The sequence below is a fragment of the Lethenteron reissneri genome, chromosome 36 (assembly GCF_015708825.2).
Source record: "Lethenteron reissneri isolate LAM-NWPU_2019-01 chromosome 36, ASM1570882v1, whole genome shotgun sequence".
NCBI lineage: Eukaryota > Metazoa > Chordata > Hyperoartia > Petromyzontiformes > Petromyzontidae > Lethenteron > Lethenteron reissneri.
In genome coordinates this window covers 6,792,735-6,815,058 of record NC_083814.1, presented here as the reverse complement: position 1 = coordinate 6,815,058, position 22,324 = coordinate 6,792,735, and the positions used below count along the sequence as shown (strand labels likewise).

Here is a 22,324-nt window from a genome sequence, read left to right as displayed (position 1 = left end):
AGTTTGGTGTGCAGTGCTGGGCCTCCGTTCTTCCATACTTCAGGAGGGATGCCATCGACTCCTGCAGCTTTACCACTCTTCAGCTGTTTAATGGCTTCCTCAGTCTCTTGTAATGTTGGTGCCACATCCAGTTCGGTTTTCACTGGTTGTTGTGGGATGCGGTCAATCGCTGGTTCTTGGACTGAGCGGCTAGCATTGAAGAGCGTGTAGAAGTGCTCAGACCAGCGGTTCAGGATTGAGTCCTTTTCAATGAGCAGTTTTTTCCCGTCTGCACTCCGCAGGGGGCTCAGGATTTGGTACGAGGGGCCATATACTGCTTTTAGGGCTTCGTAGAATCCCCTGTAGTCGTCAGTATCAGCGCAAACCTGAGTTTTTACTGCGAGGTTGGTCCACCACTCGTTCTGAATCTCTCGAAGCTTGCGCTGGATGGTGCTGCATTCCAGGCGGAAGGCTGCTTTTTTGTGCGGGCAGGATGGTCGGGCCAGGTGGGCCTGGTGTGCTGATCTCTTCTTTGACAGCAGCTCCTGGACTTCTAAGTTGTTCTCATCGAACCAATCTCTGTTTTTCTTCGTGGAGAATCCGAGGGTATCTTCAGATGTTTGCAGAACAACAGTTTTGATGCGGTCCCACAGCACTTCAGGAATCGGAGGCGAGTCTCCTAGGCAGCTCGGTTCCTCTAGCCTAGATCGTAGGCTTTTCTGGAAAGCTGCTTTGACCGCGGCAGACTGAAGGCTGCAGACTTTGAGCTTCTTCCTCGGGGCGCCACCGTTTCTTGGTCTGGGTTTAAAGTGAAAGCTGAGTTTGCAGCGGACAAGACGGTGGTCTGTATGACACTCGGCGCTGGGCATTACCCTGGTGTGAAAGACATCTTTTAGGTCACGCTGGCGCACAAGGATGTAGTCTATGAGATGCCAATGTTTTGACCGAGGGTGCATCCAGGTTGTTTTCAGACTGTCTTTCTGCTGGAAGATGGTGTTGGTAATGGAAAGCTGCTGTTCCGCACAGAGTTCAAGTAACAAGCGTCCATTGTCGTTGCAGCTGCCCACGCCATGCCTTCCAAGTACGCCTTTCCAGGTTTCCGAGTCTCTGCCCACTCTGGCGTTGAAGTCGCCAAGGATGACAATCTTGTCGTCAGCTGGGATATCCTGCAGAAGGCTGCGTAGGTCGGAGTAAAACTTGTCTTTATCAGCGGGATCTCCCTGGAGAGTTGGAGCGTACACACTGAGCAGCGTTGCGTGTTGTTGGTCACGAAGTGGTAGACGCATTGAGATGATGCGGTCAGAGTGACCAGTTGGCAGGCTTGCAAGCTTGGTAGCGATAGAGTCCCTGATCATGAAGCCGACACCTGAAAGGCGTCTCTCTGTCGCTGGTTTACCGCAGTGGCGAGAAGTTAACTACCTCGCCTGGTATACAGGAGGTCGTGAAGTCGATCCCGACACTGACGCCTGTATATCTCCTCGTTTAGTCACGTGGATTTTTCTCCGAGTCCTCCGGTGTTTTCCCATTTGGCTGCTATAAGTTTCCACGCGATAAGCCACTTCGTTGAGCTATCATTTGTGGGCAGGTTTTTTTTTTCTATTGAAAAAGAACTATACAGCTCAGTGGGCCTTACCTGATATGAATTTTTTTATTGTCTATGGTTTGAAGCGAATTCAAGCTGCGGTGAATGGTAGCACCTCTCGTGGCTGAAAGGGGTTGATGTCCCATCACATACAACACGTACAGCGCTTTGGATTGTGTCAATGCACTGCTGGGCGAGGCCCTTTCCGTGCCATGCGCGGTTCAGTGCCATGGTTATTTGACCAGACGTCTCCACGCTGGCCAGTGAAGCGGTGGCAAAAGGTGTGGGAGCATCAACGTGGCAGCAGAGAGCAGTAATGCCCCTGTATTACGTCGGGGGGGTTGCGTTCGTGAGAGGTGCGACGACGAACATTTCGAAACAATCGTAAATCGAGGCGATGCACGGGGGTAGCAGTGCCGGGTGGTGGAGGGTTACGACACATTTATAACTTACGCGATCTAACCCAAAAAACCTTTTATCATGAAGGGCAGCCGTAGTAGTAGTGGGTGGGTGCTGGAGGCAAAGGCTGAGAGGCGGCGGATAACGAGAAAGAACGGACGACGATGCGACGTTAAGCGTGTGGGGTTGCGGCGACGTTAATCTGGTAGCGGTCGTCAATGAAGCGACGACGTCGTTTACGAAACAACTTAAAAGCGAGAGGGGACGTAAATCGGGACATCATTACGCAACAAAGGACGCTTGCTGTACTGCCCTCTGCTGACCTCCACGAAGCAACGTCCCGCGGCAGCCAAAGCCGCCTGTACAGAACATTGGGGCGCGCGAGGGTGACGGGCCCATCCGAAGCGCTATCCAGGCTCGAGGCTGCTTAGCCTCCGAAAATCCGACGATATTGGGGTTGAGGGGAGGGGGGCAGCCCGCGTTGCTCTGGTCCAGAGGTCGCAAACGGGTTTAGATTCCTTACCCGTACCCGTACCCGGACGCGGGTACGGGTACCCGTTCCCTACCCGTACCCTACCCGAAATGAGTGACAAACGGCTACTCACCAGTGACTCACGGCCTACCCGTACCCGGCCGCACCAGGGTCGCAAACGGGTACCCGTGCCTGGCCGAGTACGGGTAGCCGGGTATCGGGTACCCGGTTGCGATCTCTGCTCTGGTCACAGGCGGTCACGTGGAACGCGTCGAGACTCTTGCGCAATCGCTGCGCGTGCATCGCAATGCTAAGGCGGGTCAGACGGCGAACCGTTGCATCGTTCTGCCGATGTGATGGGGACTTATGTAACGCACACAACTTGGGGGCCGTCCATAAATGACGCCACGCGATTTTGAACGATTTTTGCCCCCCCCCCCTCGTCACACGGCGTCACAAAAAGTAAGACCCCCCCCCTCAAATATGACGTCACAAAGCTCTGCCCCCCCCCCAAAAAAAACATGCTTCAAATCGCTTTAAACTATTGTCATTGTAGTGCGTATTTAATGTGGCTCTGCACTCTGATGTTGTAGGAGAAAACATTTATTAAAAAGTCTACTCAATCAAGCAAAACGTGTTGTCTATATTTATTTAAAGTTGCGCATTTTGATGTGACGTCACATTTCTCACCCCCCCCCCTCGTCACACATCGTCACAAATGTCTGACCCCCCCCCCCCCTAGGTGCGTGACGTCATTTAAGGACGCCCCTTGGCTCGCATTCCGATTGCAATGGGACTCACGGTGCCACCATCGTCGTGCATTTGTTTGGGTGCAGTTGTTTATTTAAACCATGTCAGGCCCACGGAGATCGACGGAAGCAACCTGTCTTCTTGGTTCTTTCGGTAAAGTCACGTAGAAGGGAAATAATAAAATAATAAAAATAAAACATAATAAAATAATTCTCACGACGTTTCGGCCACAACGCAAGCAGCCGTCCTCAGGTGAAGAACAGGTCTGTCGAGAAGACAGACTCAGGTGAAGAACAGGTCTGTCGGGAAGACAGTGTCTGAATGAAACACCCCAGGCTTGGAGCGTATATTTAAGCTGGGTTGGAGGGGGAAGAGCGCCTTGACAAAAAGAAGCAACCTGGCCACACGTGATAGCTCGTCGTCTGGAAATTCATAGCAGTTAAATGCTATCGGTGCATTTTTCTAGATCCGACCACGGGGAGAGCATACAACCCCCCAAATATACAGCAGGCGTCAGGGGTAGGGATCGAACCCACGACCTCCTGTATACCAGGCATAGGTAGTTAACATCTCCTAGCCACCGTGACGCCCCATATGTATTTCAATAGCCCATGCCAGAAACACTCGAGTAATCCGTAGCACTGCTATTACATAAATATATACACTCGTGGGGCCTTTATCCAAACCGCTCATGCAAATATTTATTGTTGCATTCAACTGCCAAACACAAACTTGTGCATTGCATTACAAAGTAGAGTTTGCTGAGGAACTGATGCACATTGGCAAGCTCATTTCTTCTCAAAATTATACTTCACTAACCAAGCACTTGCTTTTAAATTTAACAATATAAAGCATCCAATTAGCTGATTCTACTTTTGCATATTTTGTTTTATTTTATGACAACGATCGTGTTATCATACGCATGCGAACAAAAGAAAGTTAGTCCTGAACTCTTTCAGCCTGGTGGAGAAAATCTCACTTTTGTCAGGAAATGGCCTAATAAGTTGTTTCGGTGTATGAATGTTGAACTTCTTTCGCACCGTACGTAGCCAACCGTGCTAATCGGCGTTGACAATAACAGAACTCCTGCAGTCACTTGCAATTATTCCCTTCTCTCACTCAACATTGGATGGCGCTCCTTCTAAGCGCGTGCCATTCATACAACACATTCAGAAATTGAATTACAGTGGTCAACAAAAAAAAACAATTTTTTCTGGCCTGGACTTTTGCAGCTGTTTTAGACTAATTTCAGGGTGCTGATTCCAAATCTGATCTCAGATTTGCTCTATCACATCTCATTTCTATGCTATCGGTATACCCCATTTTCATTGATTTTACCCGAAATTAGCTCTGTCACTTATGATTGCAAGTTGTTGCCAGTCAGTGACTGCTTTAGTGTTAAAATATGGTGCTGTATTTTTAGGATAGTGTGGTTATAATATCATTTTATGTAGATAACCACATTTATTTAATATTTTTCTTCTGCAGTTTTTATTGAAAATGCAATATTTGATATCTCAAAAACCTGATGTGATAGACAGAAACTGATCCCAGATTTGGAATCAGCACCCCAAAATTACCTTAAACCCGTTGGAATACCTAATACCAGAAAAAGTGTGTTGACCAGTGTTATCAGAGATGGGCTCAGCTGCAACCCTCGATGTATAAGTAGTTTTGTTGGTTGTGCGGGACTTTTGTCAGCTGCGCTGAGATAATAAAACTCGCGACACTGGAGAGAGAATGTGGGTTAAGCGCAGGGTGGCTACCTGGATTCCTGCCCAGGATGTCTCAAAATAGCTCAAAATGGCTCAGAATTTCTACGTCTCCAACATATCCATATTGAGCCTTCTGAACCATCCAGCCACCGTATTAATTAACATTTACACTCACTCTGCATCGCGTACACGTTGGGCATCGTAAATGTCTTTATTATATTATCTCATTTTGATATTTAAAAAAAACATTTGGAGTCCTTTCTGATGATGGTCAGGCCGGGAAAGGCATTTGAGGGTTGTCAAAGCGTCTCACAAGTGAAAGTAAAGAGGGAAAAGATAACAGAATTGAGATTACATGGCAGGGGGTGGTGATAGGGCTTCGGGGCAAGGGTTAGCATCTCATTGGTTTCTGTGGTTAGGGTCAGGGTTTGGTGAGCTGGTATAGGGTAGGATAGGGATAGGGTTTGATTGGTTCGTGTGATTCAGGGGTAAGGTTTGTGTTAGAGTCTCATTGACTAGAGAGGTTAGCATTAGGACCTGGTTTGCTATCGTGTTTAGGGTGAGTTTTCATGCAAGTGCTAAATTCTGATTGACAAGTGTGGAAGTTGACTCAGTCCACCTTCCTTCCAGCGTTGATAAGAATGAGCACCGGTTTGTGGGAAGGTCAAGAGTGGTTGCCCTATGGAATGGGTGGGTGAGTGGATGGGTGAGTTGGTGGGTAAGTGGGTGGGTGGGTGGGGCGGCCGTTGGACGCAGGAAGCAGCTGCCGTTGGACGCAGGGCTGGTGGTGCACGAGGCCCCGCTACTCCGGAGCGGCGAGCCGTCCCTTGGGTTCGGGATTGGTTGGCTAGTACAGTATAGGGTAGGCATAGGGGTGGGGATTGATTGGCGAACACACTTCCCCAACACGGCGTCACGACCTCTTGCAAGTTCCCGAGCGAGCGACCTTTTCACCCTCAGACATGCTTCGTCTCTTACGACCAGCCCCCCGCCGAAGCAAACGAAGCGGTGGGTGGGTGAGCGGGTGAGTGGATAGGTGGATGGGTGAGTGGAAAGGTGGATGGTTGAGTGAATAGGTGGGTGGGTGAGTGGATAGGTGGATGGGTGAGTGGGTAGGTGGGTGGGTAAATGGGTAGGTGGGTGGGTGATTGAGTTGGTAGGTGGGTGAGTAGGTGCATGAAAGAGTGGGTGAGTGAGATGGTGGGTGGGTGGATGAGTGAATTGGTGGATGGATGGGTAAATTGGTGGGTGGATGGGTGAGTTGGTGGGTGGTGGGTAAGTGGATGGGTGCGTTGGTGAGTGGGTAGGTGGGTGGGTGAGCTGGTGATTGAGTTAGTGGGTGAATGAGTAGGTGGGTGGGTGAGTGAGTGGGTGGGTGAGTGAGATGGTGGGTGGATGAGTAAATTGGTGGGTGGATGGTTGGGTGGGTGGGGCGGCCGGCGGCCGTCACCCCAGGAAGAAGCTGCCGTTGAACGCGGGGCCGGTGGCGCACGAGGCCCCGCTGCTCCGGAGCGGCGAGCCGTCCCCGGCGCAGCGCGCGCTGTCCGGGTATGTCTCCCCAGCGAACACCTTGACACGCGGTGCGTTGCGCGACACCCAGCGCCGCAGATAGGCCTCGTCGTCGCCGCAGCCGCAGCCCCACGGGTTGTTGTGCAGGTAGACCTCCTGCAGCGCGGCGAGGCGGTCGAGCAGCCCACCGGGCAGCGTGCTCAGGGAGTTGTGGCCCAGCCGCAAGATCTCCAGGCGCCGGAGGTCGTCGAAGCTGCCGGGCGCGAGCTCCTCCAGCTCGTTGTTGGACAGGTAGAGGCGCGTGAGCTTCGACAGCCTGGGCGCCGCATGCGTGCGAGAACGCGGCCGTGGTTAGCTTTCCGTGGGGACGCGCGGCGAGATGCTGTCGCCGGTCGACAAGGGCGGATACAGAAGCTTCCCAAGGGGAGTTGGGTGGTGGGCGGTCCCTATTTTTCAAACTAATAATTACAACTATTTTAGTTCAGAATATCAGAATATCTATATATATAAAATCGTGCATGTCTGTCTGTCTGTGTGTGTGGATTTCGGACCATACGCACTTTCATTGGACGGCGGTTGCCCCTGGCAATGGCTAGCGACGCCTTCGCCGCTTTCATTGGACCTGGCAACGGCTAGCGACGCCTTCGCCAAGGGCTGCAGTTTCATTGGACGGCGGTTGCCCCTGCCAACGGCTAGCCACGCCTTCGCCGCTTTCATAGGCTCCATAAATAATTAAATAATTGCCATTACACAGTATTGTTCGAGCGCTGAGGGGGGGGGGAAGGCACGCCACCCGTACCCTGCCTCTGCCGGCTGGACAATTTTGGCGAGGCCGCAGGCTCTGCACGCTACTAGGCCTCGACACCCACCACGCCACTCTGAGGTAAATTCATCAAAGTTTTTCCTACTCTTCACTCCACCCCCACCACAATGTGTGCAATTTATATTAATTTTAAACCCAACGCGCCAACAATCGATTACTTAAATGTTCACTGTACAAATAGTCATTAAGCTGGGTCAGCGTACTGCCAGTCTATCATGTAGACTGTAGCCTGCTTATTAAACTCGGTGAGCGTACTGCCACTCTATCATGTACACTCTAGCCTGCTTATGAAGCTGAGTGCGTGTACTGCCAGTATATAATGTGGACTGTAGCCTGGTTATTATAATCGATTCTTTATATGTTCTTTGTACAAATAGTCATTAAGCTGGTTGAGCGACCCCAGTTCCATTCCAACTCACGCCCACCACCGCTGACGATTATTTGAAACGGACCTGGGCCTCCCCTAGGTCGACTCAGCCTCAAACGCGTAACTGCTGTCGTGTGTGAACATCGTCACTGGGGAGACAAAGGCGGCCGGCCATCGTGGATCCAAGTCCCGGGCGAAGCCGGGTCATGTGTATGTGTGTATGTGTTTATGTGTATGTCTGTGTGTCTCTATGTATGTGTGTATGTATGTGTGTGTATGTGTTTGTGTGTATGTGTGTGTGTATGTATGTCGGTTTTTTTGTATGTCTTTATGTGTATGTCTGCGTGTCTGTATGCATGTGTGTATGTACGTGTGTGCATGTGTTTGTGTGCATGTATGTGTGTGTGTATGTATGTGTATGTGTTTCTGTGTATGTATGCGTGTGTATGTATGTGTGTTATGTGTGTGTCTGTGTGTCTGCATGTATGTGTGTGTGTATTGTGTATGTGTTTGTGTGTATGTATGTGTGTGTTTGTGTGTATGTGTTTGTTTCTGTGTATGCATGTGTGTATGTATGTGTGTGTATGTGTTTGTGTGTATGTCTGTGTGTGTATGTATGTGGGTTTTTTTGTATGTGTTTATGTCTATGTCTGTGTGTCTGTATGTATGTGTGTATGTACGTGTGTGTATGTGTTTGTGTGTATGTATGTGTGTGTATGTATGTGTGTGTATGTGTTTCTGTGTATGTATGTGTGTGTATGTATGTGTGTTATGTGTGTCTCTGTGTGTCTGCATGTATGTCTGTGTGTATTGTGTATGTGTTTGTGTGTATGTATGTGTGTTTGTGTGTATGTGTATGTCTGTGTGTATGTATGTGTGTGTATGTGTTTGTGTGTATGTATGTGTGTGTGTATGTATGTGGGTTTTTTTGTATGTGTTTATGTGTATGTCTGCGTATGACGTCTCCTGGCCAAACCCCATTTGGCGGAGCCAGGAGATTGAATTTTCACCCTCGGGGCTCCTCCAGAAACAACAAAAAACCATTGCGGATGGCCACGTGGAATGTTCGAACGCTCACTGCGGAGGAGAGGCTGCCACTCCTCTGTCGGGAGCTGGACCGGTACCGCCTGGATCTCTGTGGCATTCAGGAGGTCCGGTGGACCGGTTCTGGCTCCTGCCACCATGAGGGGTGGACAGTCCTCTACTCGGGGCAGGAGACTGCCAAACAACAGGGTGTGGCTCTTCTTCTGAACAAAAGAATGAAGGGGGCGTGGGAGCGTGGCGGTGAGGTGTGGGAAGCTGTAAGCCCCAGGATACTTTGGGCTCGCCTTCCCATCAACCAGAGGCGAGGAGTGGTGGTCGTGGTTACTTATGCCCCCACCGAAGACGAACATCCGTGGAGGGATGCAAGCAAAGCCGATGAGTCAGACGCTTTCTATGACCTCCTGTCACAGGTGCTGGCTAAAGTGGCCACTCGGGACAGAGTCATCTTGTTGGGTGACTTCAATGCCCGAGTTGGTCATGATGCTGACACCTGGTCTGGAGTGATTGGAAGGCATGGGCCAGATCAGCTCAATAATAACGGTAGGAGGCTGCTAGATTTTTGTGCAGCCCATGGGCTTGTAATTACCAACACGCTCTTCCGGCATCGGCGCATCCACACAACATCATGGATACATGCCGGGTCCAAGCAAGAACATCTGCTGGACTACATAGTGACGGACCAGCGGATGCGAACCCATGTCCTTGACACCAGGACCTACCGTGGAGCTGATCTGTCCTCTGACCATCGACTAGTCATCTGTAAGATGCGCCTGCCTTTCTTCCACTCCGGTGGTGGGTGTACACCCAGGATCCCATTCCAACCAAAAGTGGCCTGGTCTCAGTTAGCTGATGAAAGTTGCAAGCGAGAATTTCATCATCGCTTGCAGCTGGGGTTGGCATCGTCCCCCACTCCACCTGATGTCGAGGGTAAATGGGCGAGGTTTAAGACTGTGACTCATGCAGCTGCAATGGCTGCTTTGGGTACGCGGTCCAGACCTCCCCAGAAACCCTGGCTGACAGAGGAGGTGTTCAGGTTAATTGAGAAAAAGCGACAGGCCCACTCTCATCGCCTACAGCATCCCACGTCAGAGAATGAGGAGGTTTACCGCAGCCTTCGCTCGGAAGTTCGGAGAGCCGTAAGGCGTTGTAAGGATGGGTGGTGGTCGCGGGTTGCTGAGGAGATGGAGTCTGCCTCAGTGGCCCGTGATCACAAATCACTATTTAACTCCATCAAAAAAGTAACCTGCAGCGCCACACCTATTACCATCATTAGAGGAAAAAACGGTGATCCAATCTCCGACCCCCAGGAACAGGTTTGCAGATTTGCTGAGCATTTCTGTGAGGTCCTGGGGGAGGGAAATTCTCTCAGCCAGGAAAACATCATGGCACAAAGTGGGGATAACCCTGCTGAGGCTGCGGTGCCTCAAATATTGGAAGAGGTCACCCCCTGTGAGTGGCTGGCTGAGGTTCCAGCTGTTGAGGAAGTACTGAGGGCGATCCGGAGTCTGAGACCAGGGAAGGCACCGGGCAGAGATGATCTCCCAAGCGAAATGCTGAGGGAGGGTGGCGTTTGTGCACAGACTGCCCTATATGACATCATAACAACAGTCTGGACCACTGGACGGGTTCCGCAGGACTGGAAGGATGCCCTGGTGGTCCCCCTCTTTAAGAAGGGGGACCGCACAGACTGTAACAACTACAGGGGCATCTCACTCCTCAGTGTGCCGGGTAAGGTCCTGGCAAGGATTATTCAACATCGCCTTGCTAGGCACGCTGAGGAGGGGCTTGCGGAGCCCCAATGCGGTTTCAGGAAAGGGCGGTCCTGCACAGATGCCATATTTTCTGTCCGTCTGCTACAGCAGAGGTGTAGGGAATTCCAAAAAGACCTACATCTCTGCTTTATTGACCTGGTCAAGGCCTATGATACCATCAGTAGGACTGGACTCTGGGTTGTTCTTCGTGCTTTCGGAGTCCCTGACCCTCTGCTCACGATCATTAAGGACCTTCATGATGGTGAGCGGGCCCGGGTAAAACTACGTGGCCGGGAGTCGGAGCCTTTCCCTGTACACCTTGGGGTGCGACAGGGATGTCCTCTGGCTCCCACATTATTTAACATCTATTTTGACCGCGTAGTTCGTGAAGCCTTCAATAGCTGTACCGGGGGAATTTCCGTTTGGTACAGATATAATGGGAGGCTGATCGACGCCCGGGTGCGATCAAGGGATGGCTCCCTATTGGTCAACCACGTTATGTATGCCGATGATTTGGTAATAGCTGCTCATTCAGAAGAGGAGTTGGAGGCGCTGCTGCTGAGACTGGAGCGTGCCACTAAGAGGTGGGGCCTTACCATCAGCCCCACCAAAACCAAGCACCTGCCTGGGTATTTTGTACCATCGGACACTCCACCCCCACAACTCCCAATTGGTGATGGGGCAGTTGTGGAGAGAGTGGAGAGTTTCCCATACCTGGGCAGTGTGCTTATGACCGGCTCCAGTCTATCAGCAGAGGTCTCACTCCGAATCAGTCGAGCGGCAATATCTTTTCATCGGTTGCGTAACGCTGTGTGGAAGCTACCTGGTCTGTCGCTCCGCACGAAGCTTCAGGTCTTCTCGGCCACGGTCATTCCCTCCCTTCTCTACGCTTGCGAGACGTGGACCCCCCTGGTGGAGCATCTTCGCCGGTTGGAAACATTTAGGCTGGCCTGCCTACGATCCATCCTGGGTTTAACCAGGCTGGATTGTGTGAGGAGCTCACAAATCCTTGAAAGATCTGGGCAAAGTCCCATCAGTGAGCTCCTCCGGCAGGCAAGGCTGCGTTGGCTGGGTCATGTAGCCCGCATGCCCAGCCACCGCATGCCTAAACAGCTTTTGTTCGGCCGGATCGAGGGGGCTAGACGGGCGCGGCACGGGCTGGAGAAGAGATGGAGTGATGTGGTACAGGAGGACGTGGAGCTGAGTGGACTTGCCGATGACTGGTACCAGCGGTGTCAAGATCGGCCTCAGTGGAGGAGGCTCGTGAAGGACGCTACTGGGCAGTTGGAGGCAGTCGCCCTCCAACAACAACGGAGGGCGGAGGAGCGACGCTCACAACAACGAGCGGAGCGCCGGGTGGCTAAAGCACAGCAAGTTGGCACAGTAGGGGGCACAGTTGGTGCATCAGCCAGTCATCTCGGTCATCTCGGTCAGTCGACCCGTGGCACCTGGGTCTGCCCCGTGACCTCCTGCCAGCGGGCTTTCGACACTTCACGTGGCCTCAAGGTGCACTTGGCCTGGCACAAGCATCGTGGTGACGTCACCGCCACTTAGTGGCGAATGGCGGTTGTTGTTGTTGTTGTTGTCTGCGTATCTGTATGTATGTGTGTATGTAAGTCTGTGGATGTGTTTGTGTGTATGTATGTGTGTGTCTATGTATTGTGTGTATGTGTTTCTGTGTATGTATCTGTGTGTATGTATGTGTGTTATGTGTCTGTCTGTGTGTCTGCATGTATGTGTGTGTGTATTGTCTATGTTTTTTGTGTATGTATGTGTGTGTTTGTGTGTATGTGTATGTCTGTGTGTATGTATGTGTGTGTATGTGTGTGTATGTGTTTGTGTGTATGTGTGTGTATGTATGTGTGTGTATGTGTTTGTATGTGTTTGTGTGTTTACGCTCGCATTACACAAATGTGTTGCAGGTCTAAGGCGTTCCTCGCGCAGCATTGCCGCTTTCTTTTTTCAGTCGTTTACTGCCGTACGCCCCTGACAGTCGTGTGTGTCTGCAGCAAGCGCGTGTATGTGTACCTATGGACGCGCGCGCGTGTGTTGTGTAGGGGGAACGGTAGTGTAGTGCTTAGCGTGCTGTCTGTGTCTGTGTGTGTGTGTCTGTGTGTGTGTGTCTGTGTGTGTGCGTGTGTGTGTGCGTGTGTGGTGTGTGGGGAGCGGTAGTGTAGTGGTTAGCGTGCTGTCTGTGTGTCTGTGTGTGTGTCTGTCTGTGTGTGTCTGCGTGTGTCTGTGTGTGTGTCTGTCTGTGCGTGTGTGGTGTGTGAGGAGCGGTGGGTGTAGTGGTTAACGCTACGCTGCGCTACAAACCCGGCGAACCGAGTTCCATTCCCGCTCACGGCCACCACCGGTGACGATTATTTGAACCTCCCCTAGGTCGACTCAGCCTCAAACGAGTAACTGGTGTGGCGTATTAACATCGCCACTGGGGAGACAAAGGCGGCCGTGCGTGAGTGGTGAGGGAGGGAGAGTGGTGAGGGAGGGAGAGTGGTGAGGGAGGGACTCAGCCGCAAAACAAGTAACTGGTGTGGCGTATTAACATCGCCACTGGGGAGACAAAGGCGGCCGGCCGTCGTGGATACAAGTCCCGGGCGAAGCCGGGTAGTACAGCTAGTTTGTTTATACCGGAGGAGCGAAAACAACCGAATAGCGCCAGTCACATAATTCACGGGGAGAGAGAAAAAGCAAACTCCAAATATATATTCTTGGTTCGTTTGGTAAAGTCACGTAGAAGGGAAATAATAAAATAATTAAAACATTTACATCATAAAAATTCAAACAATTTGTGAGATTTTATAAAATTCTCAAAATTCAAAGAATTTTTATTATGTTTTATTTTTATTCTTTTATTATTTCCCTTCTATGTGACTTTACCGAAAGAACCAAGAATATTAATCCATGCAGTCACGAAAGCTTTAAATCGAAACTCCAAATATATTAGTGTCAGGATCAGGATTTAACCCACAATCCTTTGTACACTCGGCGAGGGAGATAACATCTCGCCAGTGCATTACCCCCTAGATTATAAAGAAGGCCCTATGCATGAACGAAAAAAAACATTCAACCTATTTTTCCGGTAAATATCAACAAAAGACCAATTTTCGTGGCAGAATATAAGGAAGGTACAACAAGAACTACTCCTGCACTGCCTCCTGCTGCCCACCACATTCACCCGCAGCCTATAGCACTCCCTGTGCACCAGGGGGCGCCCACATGAGCGCTACTCGGGCATGGGTGGGTGACCATCCTGCACCAACACGGGCACCCCAAGGGCCGGACACGATTTGTTGAATGCCAGACAGCTCGCCCGCCTGCCCATCGTCTCGCCACCATGGGGGCGCCACGGTGGCGAGATGTTGACTACCTCGCCAGGTGCACACTAGATCGTGGGTTCGATCCGGACCTTGGCGCCTGCATATTCGGAGTCCGCGTATTCTCCCCGTGGTCGCGTGGATTTTTCTGCGAGTCCTCCGGTTTTTGCCTCCACATTTAGAAACATGCTTTGAGAGTATTTGGCTGCTGTAAATTTCTACACGATAAGCCACCTTGTTGGACTATCATTTGTGGCCAGGTCGCTTCTGAAAAAGAGCTATACAGCTCGGTGGGCCTTACCGTCTGCCTGCCTGCTCACACAACCACTCACGCACACGCTCGCCCGCTCGCTCGCCCACCCGCTCACGTACTTGGAGAGCGCAGTGGCCGACACGTTGCGGATGCTGTTGTCGTTGAGCCAAAGCACCTCCGTGTTGACGGGGATCTCAGCGGGGACGCTCGGCAGCCCCCGGTAGCTGCAGTCGACCGCGTTGCCCACGCACGAGCAGGCGTCCGGGCACGAGCCCCACGCCCCGAGCTGGCAGTGCGAGTCTCCGCCCAGGGCGGCCGTGTCCACGCTCCGCACAGGGAACGCCGGGAACGCCGGGGACGCCACCGCTGCAGCGAACGGCATCGGGGTCCGTGGACCAGTGCGCACCTTTCACCTGCGGGAGGTGGTGGAAACGAAATTTGTTCACTCACCCGTTTGTTCATTCGTTCGTTCGTTTTGTTGGGTCATTCGTCGATTAAGTCAGCTGGCAGGACTCTGATGCCACTCTTTCGTTCGTTCGTCTTGTCAACCGTCGATTCAGTCAGCTGGCAGGGACCGTGATGCATGGGGGAGGCATCCATTCCCTTGAGGGTCGCAGTCCACTTCAAATGTCAACCGCCAACCGAAGAGCGCATTTTGACTCAAGATGTATTCCCAATCATCGGACGATTCCCAAAAAAATCTGAAGCGTTCGTGTGACGCGCCCACCTTGAGGGTGTTCTGACTGAGCCAGTGGCTCAGGTAGAGTACGGTGCAGGAGCTGCAGTCCCAGGGGTTGTCGTGCAGATGCACCCCCTCCAGGCTCTCCAGCCGGTCCAGGCAGCCCTCGGGCAGCGAGCGCAGCTGGTTCTCGTGCAGGTGCAGCACCTTGAGCTTGGGCAGCCGGTCGAAGGTGCCCTCGCGCAAGAACTTGAGCCTGTGCCGAATACAGGCGACGGATCCCGTTGTGCACCGACCCCGCTCGTGCATTCGGGAAAGCGACGCTTTTTAGCGGATGATTAAAGAAAAAGTGCGACCCAGATCACTATGACCCAAGTCACCGTTGCAAATGAAACTCGATGCTGGTCTCTTGAGTTCTCCATAATCAACGTTTTTGGGTTTAGATCGCGTTATTTATAAATGTGTCGTAACCCTCCACCACCCGACACGGCCAATCAGTAAAAAAGTGTCACGTTGACAAAAGACAAATAGTTCACTGCTTTAGCCCACCGGTGTGTTGAAGCCACAACATTTACAATTTGAGTTCTCGCCTGTTTCAAAGAAATCAACTTGAATTATAACAGTATTCGTGACTCGATAGAGTACAAGGTGCTTTTGTCCGTAATCATTTTATGAATTAATTGGTTCGCAATGTGTTTGCAGTGGTGCACAAGCACGCATAACAAACAACAAAACCAACACATTGGACAATAACACTGCCCGAATAGGAAACAGACACGTTCATAAATGCATACTATTAAGGCAGTGTCATTTGACGGACGCGGCGAGTGTTTCATTACGATTCTATTTCATTGCACCCAATATTATTACGACCCCATGAACCCGGTGTATACCAATTGCGTGCAATAATTGTATTGCATCGCGAAGACAGAATAGGGCGAGATGGATGTGGCGTGCCACTGTAATTAGTGGAACAGTGCTCTGCTTAGAGACCACTCCAATGTCGCTTCTCAAACAACAACAACGGGGGGGGGGGTGCGATGGTGGCTCTGCATGTCTGTAATACAGCACTGGAGGCAGCGAGGGCTGGTGGATCACACAAAGATTGCGAAACTTCCCTCCATTTGGCGTCGAGGTGCAATACGCTGGCTCGTCGGGAGAAGGCAGTGCAGCAAGTGGAATCATTTCCTTCTGTGCGGGGATGATCTACGGATGCCCCCTGGTGCGTGTGGGTCCCCCCCCCCCCCCCCCCCCCCCCATGTAATAAACAACTCATTAATTTTTCTCTTCTTGGTTCTTTCGGTAAAGTCACGTAGAATGGAAATAATAAAATAACAAAATAAAACATAATAAAATCATTCTCACGACGTTTCGGCCACAGGTGAAGACCAGGTCTTCACCTGAGGACGGCTGCTTGCGTTGTGGCCGAAACGTCGTGAGAATTATTTTATTATGTTTTATTTTATTATTTTATTATTTCCATTCTACGTGACTTTACCGAAAGAACCAAGAATATAAATCCCTGCAGTCACGAAAGCTTTAAATCGAAATTTAACTCATTAATTGCCTGAAAGCATCTTAGCACGAAAGCCTAATGCAGCAGGACACCTCCTGAAAAAGAGTCCTTTGGCCCAGTGTGGCTTTCCGGGATGAATAAGTAATCTATTATATTGTTCAAAGAGAGATTTTGGTCATCATAAAGCCGCCCCACCACTACCCCTACTTTCCTCACCCACCACTACCGACTGCTGGGTAAAGACAAATATCCCCCGTATAGCCTTCGCAATCTGTTGGGGCAAGTGCTGTTAGCGAGCACCTGTGAAGGCTGCCACGGCACACGAGGGGGTGGGTGGCCAGCAGAGGTGGGACAAAGTCATTGTTATGCAAGTCCAAGTCGAGTCTGAAGTCATCAAATTCATGACTCGAGTCTGACTCGAGTCCAAGTCACATGACTCGAGTCCACACCTCAGAGGTGGGACAAAGTCATTGTTATGCAAGTCCAAGTCGAGTCTGAAGTCATCAAATTCATGACTCGAGTCTGACTCGAGTCCAAGTCACATGACTCGAGTCCACACCTCTGGTGGCCAGCACTACGCCAAACCGCTTTGTCTCTCTAGTGGTGATGTTTACACACCGCACCAGGTACTTAATTGAGGCTGAGTCGACCTAGGAGAAGCCTGGGACCAGTTCAGATAATCGTCACTGGTGTTGGCCGTGAGCGAGAACTGAACTCGGGTCTCCAGGTTCGTAGCGCAGCACGATAACCGCTACACCATCGCTCCCCACTTCCCCCACCACCACCCAAACAAACCCATCCCTGTGTCCCTGATGAAGAGGCAGGGCCTCGACAGAAAGAGGTGGGGTCTAAAGAAGAAGGGGCGGACCCTAATCAGGAAGGAGCAGGGCCTAAAGAGGAAGAAGCAGGGTCTACAGAGGTTGAACTCACCCTGCTGATTTGAGGTAATGAACACATGGAATCAAATGCGTGCAGCAGGCAGAATTGCTTTAGTGCAGCAAATATGGCCACAGGCCGACTAGTTTATTTTATCTTCTTGGTTCTTTCGGTAAAGTCACATAGAAGGGAAATAATAAAATAATAAATAATAAAACGTAATAAAATAATTCTCACGACGTTTCGGCCACAACGCAAGCAGCCGTCGTCGTGAGAATAATTTTATTACGTCGTGAGAATAATTTTATTATGTTTTATTTTTATTATTTTATTATTTCCCTTCTACATGACTTTACCGAAAGAACCAAGAAGATGAATCCCTGCAGTCACGAAAGCTTTAAATCGAAATTTATTTTAGTTAGTTGTCCTTCCCCGCACCTCGGATTAGCACACTTGGCTACATAAGGAGTGCGAAATAAGTTCAACATACATACGAGATACATACAAATCGTTATTACTGTTACAACAGCCTGAGCCGATACCACCGCGCACTGACTTGTTGTTGTTGAGGTTGAGCACGCGCAGGTTCTTGAGCTCGTCGAAGACTCCGGCGGGCAGGTAGGTGAGCTCGTTGTTGGCCAGGTTGAGGACGGTGAGGCGCGTGAGGCCTCGGAATGTGCCCGCCTGCAGCGAGGAGATGCGGTTCGAGGACATCCACAGCTCCTCGGTGTCACGCGGGATGTGGAAGTGGATCCCCGCCAGGTCCTGCTTCGCGCACTGGATGATGCGGCCGCGGCACGAGCACCTGGGCGGGCAGCCGGCCCATGCCAGCCCGGCCCACAGGGCCACGGCGAGCAGAAGCGGCCTCAGCATCGGTGCTGCGCGATTTCAAACACAACGTCAAAATAACAATGATTCCATAACAAGAAAAACAATATAGTTTGTTCTCACACTTACCTAACAAGGGAAATCTCAACGAGTGTCTTTGATTCAGGAGGGTCCTGCCAGGCTTTTGCAGTCGGGGACGATGTTGCTTTGTGTAATGTCCAAGCAGGTTATATTTCGACATCGGGATATTTGGCCAATACCATTGTGTTGTAACATTGTAGGGTTAAAAAAAATTTTTGTGTTTCTTACAAATGAGGGAAGAGGACGTCCACTACAGAGATGGAGCGATGAAATCAGCTTTGAGTGTAGGTGGCAGGACAGTGAGAGTTGACATTAGCTTGGGAAATTATTGTGTGATTATCGAAATCCGAATTGCAGTGTTATTGTGGTGTTCGTCACATTTATCTCCTGTCTCCGCTCTACTGGGACCCCTATGTTCGCCCTCACCTTATAATGATTATAATTCTAATAATATAATTCAATATGTTTTATTATATACCCAGGAAAGCCTCACAGTCTAAATATTATCTCACGGGAGGGTTCCTTGAATTGGGATGCTTGGCCCAACACAATTTACATTTTATGTTTTTAGCTGTGGAAGAAAATCAGAGAACCCTGAGGAAAGCCATGCAGAGCAGGGGGGGGCAACACACAACCTGCATGCGCACAGAAAGGTGCCCGAGTCTGGAATCTAACCCAGGTCCTGGGAGGCGCCAGTGTTCGCACGACCATCGTGGCCAAAGCCACTGACGTTGGCACTGCCACACCTCACGGAGGCTTACTCCGAGACACGTGTTCTTGATTTTGGGTTCAATCTGAAAAATCCGGAAATCGAGGCCTGCATTCTGAATGTTACGTTATTAAATACATATTTTTATGTTGATCGGCAAGCGCTGTAAGGGTTTCATTAAAGTATGACAGGAAGTTACTTAATGTTTGTATCGCCATTTTGTGCCTTTCCCAGAATAATTGGTGTCACGTGGCATCTGGTGACGTCACTTTTGTTAGCATGAAGCCATGTTAAATCATTACGTAGTTATGTAAATGATCGTACAATGCAGACAAAGATATCAGAAATTGTCCTTAAAAATACAAAATTGTTTGTCGCATGTCACTCGGTTAGAGATATATATATGTTTTATTCGTCAAGATGAAATTCAGCCACAGTAATTGCAGAAGAAACGTTCACGTGATCGGGTTTATTTTGGAGTCATTGGTGGCTGGACTGAGGACAATTCTCTCGACGTAGTACTTGAAAACTTAGTTTAATCACAGGCAGCTCCCTGAATTTAAAGCCAAGCGTGTGTGTCAGCAGTGACAGCTCAGTCCTTTGACACGAGGTCCCCATTCCTGATCATCCACGTTCTTTATTTAACTCCCACAAGCAAATCACTCATAAAAAAAAACAATCGGCCAAACATCCTCAACGGGACACTGGAAAGATAACCTGGAGGTGTATTTAGGCTTTCCTGAGTAAAGAGCTTGTTTTTTGTTTACCTTGTGTGCTTTTATCCTGAACTGTGCTGCAAGCGCTAAGAGATGTCGTGATGAGAGCATAGACGGGTGTATATTTGTCTCTACAATTATTTGTCAATCCACTGCTGGATTCACCACGCGGCTCAGTGCAGGTTCAAAATGGGGAGAGCATAGGTGGGAGCATAGAAGTGCAGTACAACAATGAAACATTTCTGCATTACCATCTACCAACAATGTAGCCCTGCAACAGCCTATAACGACTGGCATGAACAACATGTGCCCATCCAAGCACTTTGAAGGCTTATACCGCCTTAGCTTCTGATATCTGTGGAGATTAGAGTGCATTTAGGGTGATTTATATTTGACATAAAAATACAGCACATACGATACGAATTGTAATACTGCTGCTGTATACAGCCATTGTATGTTCTTCAATTCTGCATTGCGATTTTTTTAAAGCTGTATATAACTGTAAATCACGTATGCTTACATTAAATTTCACATGGAGTGCATTCACTTTAATATACAACAGCAACAACCACACATTGTTGTACAATGCCCAGCAATGTCCGTCCATCGCAATTAAACGACAGTGCAGTATTATCACGAATCGTTTAGATACGTCACCGAAATGCACAACTCACCGGCAGCCCGTTCACAAGGACCATAAAGAAAACTGAACGAGCTACTGTTGCCTTTGTCAGCAGAGCTGGCTGAGTGATGCACCACCAGGCAGTCAGTCCTCTGCTCCGTTAAAACAACACCGGTGGCTTTTCAATGTCAGCAGGTCGCTCTTGCCCTTTGAAAATGTCTGGCCACAGTGCTTAAATGAGACACTATATGGGAGGGGTGGGGGGGGGGCAGGTTGCTCTGATGTCCCAACCCTCCTGCCCACCGACCACCCTGCTTATCTTGCCAATTCTAAAGCCCTTATCTCATTTGCTCAATCTGCTCGGAGTCCCCATGTCTGCAGAGCCTTGGCCCCCTGGTTAAAATTTGATGGGGGCCTCGTGCATAACCGTGCACAGCAACACTAATGTGAAGTCATCACTGTGTGGGTCATACATTGTCGTGACTGAACTTCAAAGCATGGCATTGTGTTACGTATGGATAAGAAAAGTTAATTGGCTCGGGGAGGACATGTGGCTGATGGACGAGGCCGGAGCTTCGTAACATTAAAATTAAATTCACGAGGCACGGACTCGGAGCCATCAAAGCAAACAATGCAACCGTTAAATTTCGATTTAAAGCTTTCGTGACTGCAGGGATTCATCTTCTTGGTTCTTTCGGTAAAGTCACGTAGAAGGGAAGTAATAAAATAATAAAAATAAAACATAATAAAATAATTCTCACGACGTTTCGGCCACAACGCAAGCAGCCGTCCTAAGGTGGAGAACAGGTCCGTCAAGTAGACAGAGTCTGAATGTCACGCTCCAGGCTTGGAGCATAAATAGTCGCTCCAAGCCTGGAGCGTGACATTCAGACTCTGTCTACTTGACGGACCTGTTCTCCACCTGAGGACGGCTGCTTGCGTTGTGGCCGAAACGTCGTGAGAATTATTTTATTATGTTTTATTTGTATTATTTTATTACTTCCCTTCTACGTGACTTTACCGAAAGAACCAAGAAGAAAAATGCAACCGTTGAAAACTACTCCGTATATTATTGTGTAAAAAACACTAATGCACAAGAGGGGTAACTGAAAACTTGAATGCACGCTTTGGGGTGTTTTTGTGTGCACGGATGTAGAAGCCACAAAGCGCGCTTGTCCTTCCAGTAAACATGCCGACGTTGTGCCGACGTTCCACGTTTGTAGGCTGCACATTTAATAAGGCCGCGGATACGACTGGTGCAGAGGTGTGGACTCGAGTCATGTGACTTGGACTCGAGTCAGACTCGAGTCATGAATTTGATGACTTCAGACTCGACTTGGACTTGCATAACAATGACTTTGTCCCACCTCTGAGGTGTGGACTCGAGTCATGTGACTTGGACTCGAGTCAGACTCGAGTCATGAATTTGATGACTTCAGACTCGACTTGGATTTGCATAACAATGACTTTGTCCCACCTCTGAGGTGTGGACTCGAGTCATGTGACTTGGACTCGAGTCAGACTCGAGTCATGAATTTGATGACTTCAGACTCGACTTGGACTTGCATAACAATGACTTTGTCCCACCTCTGAGTCGACTGGTGCAATGGAATTGCAGTCAAAGGAGAAATAATAAACCCGGTGGGGACGACCAATGCAGAGATGCAGCGATGAAATCAGTTCTGGCACAAAGGCATTCATTGTGCGAGCGTGTACCTATGTCTGTACGTTGAACTTTTTTTGCACCGTACGTAGCCAACCGTGCTACTCGGAGCGACGTGTACAAGACCACCACGATGGCTGGCGATGGCAATCCTGGTCCGGGATAGACCATGGCTGGTGAAAATGATGTGTAACTCATTTATAAATCAATTGCTTGCATGCCACAGTGTGAAAGTGTCATTTCAAGATCTAATTGGGTAGCTACGTGTTGGTCAAAGGGGCCGTCCATAAATGACGTCACGTACCTAGGGGGGGGGAGGGTCAGACATTTGTGACGAGGGGGGTTGAGAAATGTGACGTCACATCAAATGCACAACTTTAAATAATATAGACAACACGTGCGTATTTAATGTGGCGCTGCACTCTGATGTTGTAGGAGAAAACATTTATGAAAACGTCTATTTAATTAAGTAGAACGTGTTGTCTATATTTAAAGTTGCGCATTTTGATGTGACGTCACATTTCTCAACCCCCCCCCCCCCTCGTCACAAATGTCTGACCCCCCCCAGGTGCGTGACGTCATTTATGGACGGCCCCTTGGCAAATTAACCTTATGGCGGGACCCCGGGGTCCCATAAAACCCCGGCTCTCGGATAAACATTACATTATACTAG

The 22,324-nt window shown here is 49.8% G+C and overlaps 1 protein-coding gene across 2 annotated transcripts; it reads right to left on the bottom strand.

The window, feature by feature from the left end:
* Positions 1-6,559: 6,559 nt before the first annotated feature.
* LOC133351229 (leucine-rich repeat and transmembrane domain-containing protein 1-like) lies at positions 6,560-21,822 on the bottom strand. Of its 2 annotated transcripts, XR_009756161.1 has the most exons (5): positions 20,041-20,210; positions 17,589-17,910; positions 14,689-14,896; positions 14,081-14,374; positions 6,560-6,722 (listed from the first exon to the last, which is right to left on the bottom strand). XR_009756161.1 is itself a non-coding variant. In XM_061566307.1 (4 exons), the coding sequence occupies exons 1-4, from the start codon at positions 21,820-21,822 to the stop codon at positions 14,445-14,447; spliced, it is 729 nt and encodes a 242-aa protein (XP_061422291.1). The 2 variants fall into 2 exon arrangements, 1 of the variants encoding a protein (XP_061422291.1); XM_061566307.1 differs by lacking the exons at positions 6,560-6,722; positions 14,081-14,374; positions 20,041-20,210 and adding exons at positions 14,445-14,525; positions 21,705-21,822.
* Between the last annotated feature and the right edge of the window lie 502 nt (positions 21,823-22,324).